Below are 11,448 nucleotides of genomic sequence, written 5' to 3' on the forward strand. Positions count from 1 at the left end.
AACTCTAAGAATTCTGAAATTCTAAAATTCAAGGAATTTAAAGCTCTGGAACTCCAAGAATTCTGAAATTCTAAAATTCCAGAAATTTAAAGATCTGAAACTCTAAGAATTCTGAAATTCTAAAATTCAAGGAATTTAAAGCTCTGGAACTTCAAGAATTCTGAAATTCTAAAATTCAAGGAATTTAAAGCTCTGGAACTCCAAGAATTCTGAAATTCTGAAATTCCAGAAAGCTAAAGCTTTAGAACTCCAAGAATTCTGGAATTCTGAAATTCTAGGAGACCAAAGCATTGGAATTCAAAGAATTTTGGAACGTTCTAAAATTTCAGAAATTCAAAGCTCTGCAACTCCAAGAATTCTGGACCTCTAAAATTCCAGAAATCCAAAAAGCTCCGAAGCTCCAAGAATTTCGGAGCCCACGGCTCCGAAAGTTACAATTAACTACTCAATCTATAAAATAAACAAAGATTCGATCGTTGAAAACGAATAATTGCAAACGAAGAATTTACATTGCGAAACGCGAACAATTTGTAACTACACGGCAAAGGCTCCATCGTGCTGGTCTTTACTCGGTTAATGAAGATGTTCGTGAACTGCAAATTGCCGCAAATCCATAACATGAACGAATCACTTTCTATTGGGTAATACATGTGATCGTGCGTGTCCTAGCGGCACGCCATACATAAAGCATGAACAACTTTCGATGTTTCGATTCACTATGAACGGGCCGAGAGTGCAAGGACGCTCGAGTCACCGTAACGAATCCACTGTTTTCAACCAGACAAAAATAATCACTAAATAGAATTCTTGCACATAATTCGATAATAGAAATAAGCTATTCCTTGACTAGATAATACGTTTACTAACAATAAGATTGCATTCTACTTTCGCAAGAATGCGTTCTAAAATGGTATCAGAAATGTGGGTGACTTCAGACCTCTATTAAGGAGCCTGTGTATCTTCGCGTACATGAAAATATCTAGAGCAGTTCGAAGCGCACAATTGTGCCATTGTTCGCGGTTTTGGATGGACTACGGTATAACGCGCGTAGAAAGTCAGTTAGAAGGGAACATGTGATTCGTAATGCAACCAACAATCGCACCAATGAGATCGCGTCGCGAAAGGAGGGAGACGTTCTTTTAAATTCGGCGCAACTAGGACTGTTGTCACATTTCCACGAAGTCGGTGCAGAAGCCGAGACTCTTCTTCATGATTCGTCTGCATTTTTTAAAACCTTTTTTTTTTTTAAATACATTATCAATCGATCAATATTGTCCTCTGGTTTTAATTTCTCCCGTGATCTTTTTTAAAAGCAACGGACGCGTTGTTACACAATTCGCCTGTCGATTCGTTTAAAGACGATCGCTAACGTTTAGATAAGCGGCACATTACGAAGAGCGTCGCGCGTAAATCACGAGAATCGTTTGGACCACCGTCATCGAAAACGAAACTCACGAATAAATGACGACGACAGGCTCGTAGTTACAAGATCGTAAAATGTCCGTCGAATTAGACATTTAAATGATGACTTCTTCGCGACGCTTTAACGACGAAAGTCGAATACGAACGCGTCCGGATTCGTCGCGTCTGAATTCCACGAAACCGTAGAAAATTTCACGGTTCACGAATTCTTGGCATTCCGAGATCTTTGGAATCCTGAAGACGAACTTCAATCGCGTTATAATTAAATGCATTCGTCGTTTGTGGAAAGAAAAACGTACGTGTGCACGGGGAATGAGCCATAACGAGTAATGTAGCGTACACGACCGATCCGCCATGTTGGAGAACTTTCACTGCTCGTGGAAGCACGCCGAGCGTTAATCGAAGCTTTTCCACAAGCTCGATTACGCGCGGCACGGCATTTACCTGGCGATCGGCTCGAGTCAGCTGCCTCCACCTGTAGGCGGACGTTCGAAAGCGGATTTTCTTATCTCACGCGCGAGCATCGCGAATTAAAACTTACCCACGCGAAATCGCGACGGAAGAAAGCAGAGGAACACCGACGTTTCGTTATTAAGGTCGAGGTAATGAGGAAGAGGCAGCGCGAGTCTTCTTCGCGACCGACTTCCACTTACCAGAACCGTTCATCTTTCCGTTATACACCACGAAGAAGAAGTTTAACATACTAGGGAGGAAGTTTCGAAATACAGAATCGAAGTACGAAATAACGATGGGTTGTTAGATGGTTTTAAACGTCAGAAATATTAGGGGAACCGAAGTTTCTAGTTTTAAATGGTTATGCAATCACCTTCGATATTAACCCTTTGCGCTCGAGGCATTTCTCTATAGAATCAAATCGAGCCCGTTTTTTATTATAAAAATTCGTTGAAGCAAAAACTCTGCTTCGAAAAGAAACGTCTAAAAACGTTCACGATTAGATGTATATTATTTAAATTAATATTTAGCTGGATTTCGATGTAAGTAGAATTGAAATTGTACGTTCAAAAATCACTTTTATATTAGGTACGTCGCCCTGGAGGCGCCACTCGAGCGCAAAGGGTTGACACGAACGTTTCGGGACAAATTTGAAAATCACGAGTCCGACTCGCGACGAAAATTTTACGCCAAATATGAAAATCGCGAATTCAACTGGTGATAAAAATTGCAGACCAAACTTGAAAGTCACGAGCGAGGGAAAGGTGCAACCAGATCAGAGGAAATTTTATTTGAAACGAGGCTAATAAATAACTCTCCGAAATAGTATTACTTCAGTGTGATAATTATGGTTTCATAGATACCAGAAAAAATAACCACCTGTCGACGAAATGTTTCCACTTTAAAGATCGTTTCTCCTTGAAAATGAAAAATCGCCCTGCGATTGAATCCCCGTAAACTTCATTTTCACAAATATTCAAATTCGTCTCCGTAAGAATATCTTGCCGAATATCTTACCTGCACCCTAACAGTTTACTATAAATTACCTTGATCTTCAATGGATGGATTGTTAAAAAAGATAACGACTTCCTCCGTCGTTCTTCAACGCGTCATCTCCGGACGACCGATCGATTAATCAGCCTCTCTGGTTCCTGGTTGGAAAGTTTCTTCCTCGTTGTTTTCGGTTATGCGCGCACACATGGATTCCACGCGCGCGCGGTTATTATGGATCTTCGAAGATCGATCAGGCTGTGCCACTTCCGTTTTCGTCCTAACGTCTTCGCCTTCGTCTTCGTCCTTTCTCGTCCCACGCGTCGATCGCGCGCGGGAACCGGTGAAAGTAAAGGTCGCGAGTGCGAATCGCGACCCCGAGGACCCTGGGACCCGTGCTCTTCTCCTTGAAATCTCATCTTATCCCTAGAAAGCATCTTTCATCTTCGCTCGTCGCGCTACGAAGCCACGCTTTCGTTCAATGGGAATCAACGTCCTCGCGTTTCTAACGCCCGGCGTCGTGGGAATCGGAAAAAAACGTTTTTCCACCTTTTTACTCGCACGCTGATATCCAGTGGATATTATCCACGTATCGCTTCCTCTCGACGAAACTTGCGTCTCGTCGTCTTCGAACTGCGTAAACGATTTACAGGTGAATGTTTGTTTGATCCGTCGAGTATCTAGAGACGTAAAACTCGCAGCAACTCTTCACGAGACGTTATCAATATCATTGCGTCGAACAAGATCTCGTTGTTATTTAACGATAAAAGTAAACGGTCCGGATTGCAGTAATTACGACGCAAAGAATGGAAGGTTAGAGATCGAACCATGTAGGCATAAATAAAAAAATATTTTATTACGGTAACATACATAAACATTGTACAAAAATATCGATACGTTTACACCTCAGTAAACCGTTATTTACAGGTGACAATTAATTACATCGAACGTGTCGCGAACGGAGCAATATAATTGCGAAACTGTTGGCGGAATTTCGGTCGGTTGAAATTATATTTAGGGAAAACGAGCGGAAAGAGTGGGACCAGACCGGATCATTTGAAACGCGTAAAAAGGCATTCGACGAAGTTAGAAATAAAAAAAAAAGAAACCTCCCTTCCCTTTCAAGATCAACGACGGATTAATAACGAGAAAAGATAATAATACGACGAATGAAATCTCGAGGAAAGTTACACGAAAGATGCCTCCAAGGTCTGGATACAAGAATACATTACGGTCCGTATCGTCGGTCACGTTTCTAAACTACACGATTTGCTTTCCAGCGCATCGCGAGGACTTCGCCACCGACTCTCACCTCCTCCGTGGCGCATCGGTTCCAACGTCGTTCGATCGCTTTTCCCACGGACTCGTGAAACTCGGTGCGCCGTTACCGTAATCGCGGCTACCGAGCCGAGTTCTCGTTCGCGATGCCCCAGGGAACATGGCTCGCTCAAAAGATGCTTCTGCGTCGCGAAGTGGAACTCGACTTTCGAAGTGGACCTTCGACCTCCGCGACCGCTACGCCAAATGAGTTGGGCAGCGATCGCTTTCGCGATTGTCAAATCGATCGTCATTAATTACCTTTGCGGTAGCGAATCAGCAGTTTGCGATCTTTCAGAGATAATTCGTCGATCATTGGTCATGATTACCGATTGATGAATATCATTCATTATGTATTACGCGTAGATGATACAATAACTGCGAAACGGGCCCGATTATACTGTACGATTAATTCATCGTGCATTGTATTATTTATCAACCGTAGTGGTAATCATAATCATTGATCGCTGGACTGCGGATGTTTGTGCGAATGGAAAATTATTAGGTTGTCCCGAAAGTTTCTTTCGCGAGTTGCACTCAATTATTTGATGTGATCGTGTTTCTATAAATAGACAATCTAATTTCATAGATATTCATGTTGTAACAGCAATGGAGCAAAACGAGTCGTGGACGATTCAGTAATGTAACATAAAACATCAAATATTGTGCGTGTTACTTATTAATAAAGCGAAAGAAACTTTTTGTTGGAAACTATTATTTGGAACTATTGGACTATTGTTTCTGGATCGGTTCTTTTCCTGTATCTGTGAAAATATGAACTTGCACAAAGATCCGCAGTCTGTCGATCTTAGCTAGCCCGAATCTTAGCACTTCACCGAGGTACAAAGCATTGCGTTCCATCATGCTCGCGTGCCAGGTGAATACCTCTGTAATTTGTATGAAACATTATTCTTTAAAAAGTAACATTTAAACCCGTGAATCGAACCCTGTCTCGGATTCGCGTGTATACCAACCCCGGCCCGTTTAGATGAGGAGGATCGAAAATGATCACACTCGAGGTTGGTGTTTTACTTGTAACCAGGATGCTCGTCGTGGTGGGGCTCCTCGGGTACCCAGACTTTTTCCCAGACGGGCTTCCAGATCTTCTTCCACGCCGGCACCTGCACGTCCTTCCAGACCGGGACCCACTTGCTCTTCCACTCGTCCTTCCAGACCTGCTTCTTCTGCGTGACCCAAATCTGCTTCTTCTCCGGCACCCAAACCTGCACCGACTCCTCCTTCCACACCAGCTTCTTGTCGGACACCCAGACCTGCTTCTTCTCCGTCTTCCATATCTGCTTCCACTCGGCCTTCCACTCCAGCTTCTTGTCGCTCACCCAGACCTTCTTCTTCTCCGTTCGCCAGACCTTCTTCCATACCGGCTTCCATATCAGTTTCTTCTTCCAGAGATCGTGGCTGGTGTACTGCCAGCCGTGTTGGTCCTTGCCGACGTACTGCTCGCCGGGTATCCCGACCTTGATCCACTCTGGCACCCAGATCTTCTTCCAGTCGGGGACCTGGACTTCCTTCCACGCTGGTACCTGCACCTCCTTCCACACGGGCTTCCAGATCTTCTTCCACGCCGGGATCTGGACCTCCTTCCAAACGGGCACCTGGACTTCCTTCCACACTGGCTTCTGTACCTTCTTCCAAGCGGGTACCTTGACCTCCTTCCAAGCCGGGACCTGGACTTCCTTCCACACGGGCACCTGGACTTTTTTCCACTCCTGTTTCCACGTTAACTTCTGCTCGGTCTTCCAGATTTGCTTCCACTCGGCTTTCCACGTCAGCTTCTTCTCGAATCGCCCTTGCGGCTGAGCCGGAGGCCCGTAGGACTGAGACGGAGGTCCGTAGGATTGAGACGGAGGCCCGTAGGATTGAGACGGGGGGCCATAGGAAGAGGACAATCCTCCTCCACCTCCTCCATGGTGGTCTCCTCCACCGAACGAGCCATGATCGCCTCCGAAGGACCCATGATCGCCACCGCCACCGCCTCCGTGTCCACCATGGTCGTCACCTCCAAAGGATCCACCGCTGCTGTAACCTTGGTCGCCACCGTGACCCGACGGCGCACCATAGCTAGACGATGGTGGCCCGTAAGACGACGACGGCGCTCCGTAAGAAGAGGATGGGACCGATGGTGCTCCGTAAGACGATGATGGGCCCGACGGTGCGCCGTATGATGACGAGGGCGCGCCGTGAGAGGAGGACGGCCCTGATGGCGCTCCGTAGGACGAAGATGGCGCTGCTGGTGCTCCGTAAGACGAAGATGGCGCGCCGTAAGACGAAGATGGCGCGCCGTAGGACGAAGATGGCGCTGGTGGAGCGCCGTAGGAGTCAGACGACGCGCTGTACGAGCTTCCTACGCTTGGAACTCCATAGGAGGTTGCTGGTGGACCGTACTGGCTCGGGGGCGGGCTTAACGGGGCTCTACGATTTATAAATTGTAACTGAATCGCGACGTTAGGACTACGGGAACCCTGAAACTCCAGGGCTCCGGAACATCAGAACTCTAGGCTGAGAGCTAGCTTATTCAAACAGGTAGTAGATGACTTTTTTCATGGAGTAGAAATTTCTACGATAGATCTTTTAGATAATAATTGAGAGTTAAACGATACATTTAGTACAAGCATAGGAATAGTTTAAGGAGTTATGCGCGCTTACTCTTTCTTTGTCCTTATCGGCTCCCCTAGGGCGGAGACGAAAAAGAGCCAGCCCAATAGTATCTGGAAAAAGAAGTTTAATTATCATTATTGGGGTTTCGAATGAAGCAGTCTGGGTATGTATACGCAATTATTATTTTATTACTGAACGTAAAGTAGATATATATGATAATGATAACGCGTAAGGATAACAGTAACAAAAACTTTTGTTGTTGCGAAAGAAAGGAAAACGCGTGGAATAATAGGAAGACGGTTGGCGCTGCAATCGGCAACCGCGAGCCGGTTTGAATTTGAATATGGAGGTCGGCCGCTGTCGACCGATTTCAACGATCATCAAGTAGGTACATGTTTATGAAACATAAATCCTTTCGAAATAATAATTTTTCTACTATTATTAATTCCACTTTTGCTTATTATACTTCAGGTCGAACGCTGTCGGAAGAAAGCGTCGCCGATCGTCCCAGGTACAAATGCAGACAAGGCAATCATGGCACGTTGGTCATGTAGGTGACGCCTGTCGTGGCTCGGTAGTTACGCCAAGTAACACGTTACTACCTAGAAATTCCGTGGATACCGATACCGATCTCTTGTACTCCGACTGAAACAGCGCTTCAGACACGAGCATTATACCGATAATTAAAACCCGATTTCCATCTGTATTCCTCGCGGCCTTCGAGGGCTAGCTATAGACTCTTCTCCGAGTTATCGCTCGATAAATTAATATTTTGATGTGGGTGAGTCGATAGCGAGCCATGGTCGATCCGAGTCTTGGAGTATGTTGAACCTAGTGGCACGATTCCGTGGGAGAGGTTCGTTAATAATTGTCGGATAATTAATCGTAACGTTTCCGGGTCCTCGTAAGATAACGTAACACATTCTTGTATCGTGTACAAAGCCATTTTTACAAATGCTTATAAATAGTTCTGAAATGTGTCACGACCCAGGCGAATTCGCAATTCCATCTGTGTTTTATAAGAGAATTAAAATATCATCGAATTTGAGAGACCCTTTGTAAAAGTTGAGGATAAATTACCTCCACAAATTGATAATAAATTAACGACAAGTGGACGACCAAGTTACAAGAACGCAGGTTCCTCGCACGTTACGATTTAATCTCCAACGATTACCGAGTTCCAGTTACGAAAAATTGAGCCATAAAGTTGCTTTCATATTGTACGTTTCATATTGCTGTAAAATGCCCAACGCTTTCTGGGGTATCCAAATATTTGCGTCGTCCCCGAGCCGAGTTCCACGTGAAATCGAAATTTCCACGCGAACGACCGAGACATTCCATCGAGCAGTAATATGGAAATGCGAGAGACAAAAGGGGACAGGTCGCGAGGAGCGTCGTTGCCATAAGCGGGAGGCTACTTTTACCAGGTGGCATCTCTCCCGAGCCACCAGCTCCGTATAACGCGCGATTCTGTCGGTTTACGAGCCAGTCTCTCAAAAATGAAAGTGTCCGCGTGCGAACCGCCGAACGGGCATAAACAACTTCGTGAATTGGGTCGAGGGGGCCCCTTTTCTTTTACGGCCCCCAAGGGGAGATGATCGTGAAACTCCAAGCGTTCGTTAACGCTGGACCACAGCGAAAGTGGGCCTCTCAATTTCGTTCCTCGATCTTCCTTAATTTTCTTTTCTTTTTTTTTCTTTTTTTTTGTTTCACTTTCTGACGCACGAAGAAGGAAAGTGTTATAATCGTAAGCAAATTTTGTATCATGGAGGAAACCAGTGTCGGGCCTTCCCTCGTATTATTTAATTTAATCAGGTCTCGATTGTTCAAAATGATACTTCAGTTTAGGATCTATGAAAAATTCAGAAATAATTTTCATTTTATTTTCGTTAATTTCTTTTTTATTCAGCTCTTAGGACACGCGATCAACACGGACCGCGCTTTCCCGTTACGTCGATCGTTACGGATCGCCAGTGTCAAGATCAAGAACCGAACGGACAAGTTTAATAACGTGGGCTTATCTGGTCGTCGTTATACTCTCGTCATGCTCTATCATCGACGATCAGGCATGCTCGAGCACGTGGTCGTCGACAGACGATCGAGATCCACGAAAGCACCGAAAGATCGATCGATAGAAAGCGGCACCGCGGGACATCAATTTGATGATGGAAAGAGAAAAGTGTAGCATGATTCGTAACTCGCTACCATCTTTGTTATTCCCGGTACGCCAATGTACACGAGACGATTCATAAATTTTGTAGACATTTTTGTTTTAATATTCTCGAAATTCAGACCAAGTACAACAATTTTCTTCTATTATGAATTCTTTTTTTTTTTGCGCAAAGTTTGATCGAGAAAATGCAGTTCAATAGAAGTAATATACATGCTCTTTTAATTTAAATTAATTTCAGTATTGTTAATATAATTCGTCGTTGAAGTCGAATTAAAATTAAGAAAAATTGTCGTTCTCGAAACAAAATAAGTGGAGAGAATAATTTTGCTTGAATTCCAAAAATAGTTCCGATATGAAACCTAGAGTGTTTAACCTAAACCTTCTCTAAATCTATTTTTTTAAATAGTCAACTGAGAACGCGAAACGTAGGTTAAGGGATCGGTCGTGTTGGTAAAGCGTTCGACTGTGGATCCGAGGATCGTGGGTTCAAATCCCTCGCGGTGCATCATTATTTTTCATTCAGACTCCTACACGTTTATTTCTGATTGTTTCGGTACGTAGAAGATTTTCATCGCAGAAAGACTTTTCAGTTACGTTAAACGCGGAAGTTTGGACGTGTGCAAATTACCCTTGGTACAGTTTCACGAGAGATGATCATTCGAGGCACGAGCACATTGCTCGACTTTCTACGCCAGCTGAGTAGCGACTAGAATACCTTACTTAGAAAATCTGCACAGTCGGCATTTCTCTAACGAGTCAACAATTAATTACGTTCTCCTAGGTCGTCCTTTCCTCCAGACCAAAACGAAAAGTCAGCTCGAAAGCAGAACTACATAATTTCAGTTCCGAGGAAATGCTAGCACATCGAAGTAACCATCGCATCCCTTTACTTCTGAATTACCTTCAAAACATGACCTTCAATAATCATACCAATCAATTTACGCAAGAATCGATCGAGAAAGCAAAAGATTAAAAATTGATGATAAATACAAAATTCAGAAGTAAGTTTTATTTAACGGTAAAATTAGTATCGAACCTGCCTTCAGGTTATTTAATTTAATAAACGTTAGTCGCGATTGTTCCGAATGATATTTGAGTTATTCGATATTCCTTTTGTTTCAGAAAAGAACACGTGGTAGGTCACGCGAATCGATCGATACCGAGCCGGCACGTAAACAAAAGCGTTCACGATTTTGTAATATCCGATCGATCGTTCCAACGTCTAAAAATATAACGGAGACAAAGAACCCCGTCGTTACTTCAATCTACGAAATACACGAAGACCTGCCGATGCTTCGTAATTCAACGATATCTAACGTGACCAAAAGACGATCGACCACCACGTAATCCAGCGGCGACCTAGGGTTGGCTTCTCGAGCGCAAACGGTCGAACTATACGTTACGGTTTCGATCGGACTCCGATCGAGACGATTCACACGACGTGGAATCGGTTTCCCTTCGGCGATCACTCCTCCACCCCCACGTGTAACAGACGTGTCTCACAATTCACAGATCGCACTATACGAACGCGTTGTCCACGGTATCGACGGAATTATGTTTGTTCACTGACCAGGCTAGACCGCATCTTCGGAGGCAGGGACGGGGTTGCGTGGTTCACCGCGGTTTGGACGAACAGAACGGCAAAGGCTGCCGCCTTTTTTATTTTTCACGGTTCGTCACTTCTCTGACGAATACCTCGTGGCTACGGAGCCTTTTATAGCGAACGTTCCTCCGTCTAAGCGGCTGGTTGCCCTAAGCATAGAGCCATCACGAGAAGGGGTACCATCAGCGCCTCCGTGACGCTATATGGGGGTCCCAAGCGCCGCTACATCCTGAATCCTCTAGGAGGGGGATCCAACGAGCTCGACGCTTGTCTACGAAGGTAAAAGGGGCGTTTAGGCGTAGCCAGCGAACTCGCCGCGATACGTATAATACATGTTTTCTTCGTGCTTTTTCTCGTTCCTTTTCTCGTTCCTTTTTCTTTTCGTTTTCTAGCGTTCCGACGATCGTCCATCTTTCCACGGATCCCCGTCGAGCCATTGGCGTGGACCCCACGCGACTTCTGGATTCTGGAGGCACGATCACTTTCCCTTCCGATTAACGAGGGGTTTTACGTAATTTGAACGGGGGGACCGCGGAGAGGATTACACGCTTGATTGTTTTGTAAACAACGGATGCTTCGTCGGGATTGCGCAACGACGAGGATAGGAATTTTTAGACGTCCAAGGGAACGCGAATTCGATAGGTGGGATCTTTTTATCAAAGGTACAGGAAGAGCGGCTGTTGAAAGCAGAGATTAAAATCGGTATCATTTAACCCTTTATTTACTGGCGGGAGTTGTAAGCACCGTCGATTCCCACTGTATTACTGTAAGCACTGTGTTAATTAAACGCTTTGAATCCTATTTGCGACTTTCAAGAGTTTCACGTCCGCTTCTATGAAGTTCGTTTTTAATTGTCGGATGCCAGCACAAGCTC

At 44.7% G+C, this 11,448-nt stretch overlaps 1 protein-coding gene across 1 annotated transcript; it reads right to left on the reverse strand.

The window, feature by feature from the left end:
* Positions 1 to 4,174: 4,174 nt before the first annotated feature.
* On the reverse strand, positions 4,175 to 10,625 carry LOC128894497 (one cut domain family member 3-like). Its single transcript, XM_054156256.1, has 3 exons — positions 10,542 to 10,625; positions 6,847 to 6,908; positions 4,175 to 6,612 (listed from the first exon to the last, which is right to left on the reverse strand). The coding sequence occupies exons 1-3, from the start codon at positions 10,554 to 10,556 to the stop codon at positions 5,211 to 5,213; spliced, it is 1,479 nt and encodes a 492-aa protein (XP_054012231.1). The 5' UTR covers positions 10,557 to 10,625; the 3' UTR covers positions 4,175 to 5,210.
* Between the last annotated feature and the right edge of the window lie 823 nt (positions 10,626 to 11,448).

This window comes from Hylaeus anthracinus, unplaced genomic scaffold, assembly GCF_026225885.1.
Source record: "Hylaeus anthracinus isolate JK02 unplaced genomic scaffold, UHH_iyHylAnth1.0_haploid 4, whole genome shotgun sequence".
Classification (NCBI taxonomy): Eukaryota; Metazoa; Arthropoda; class Insecta; order Hymenoptera; family Colletidae; genus Hylaeus; species Hylaeus anthracinus.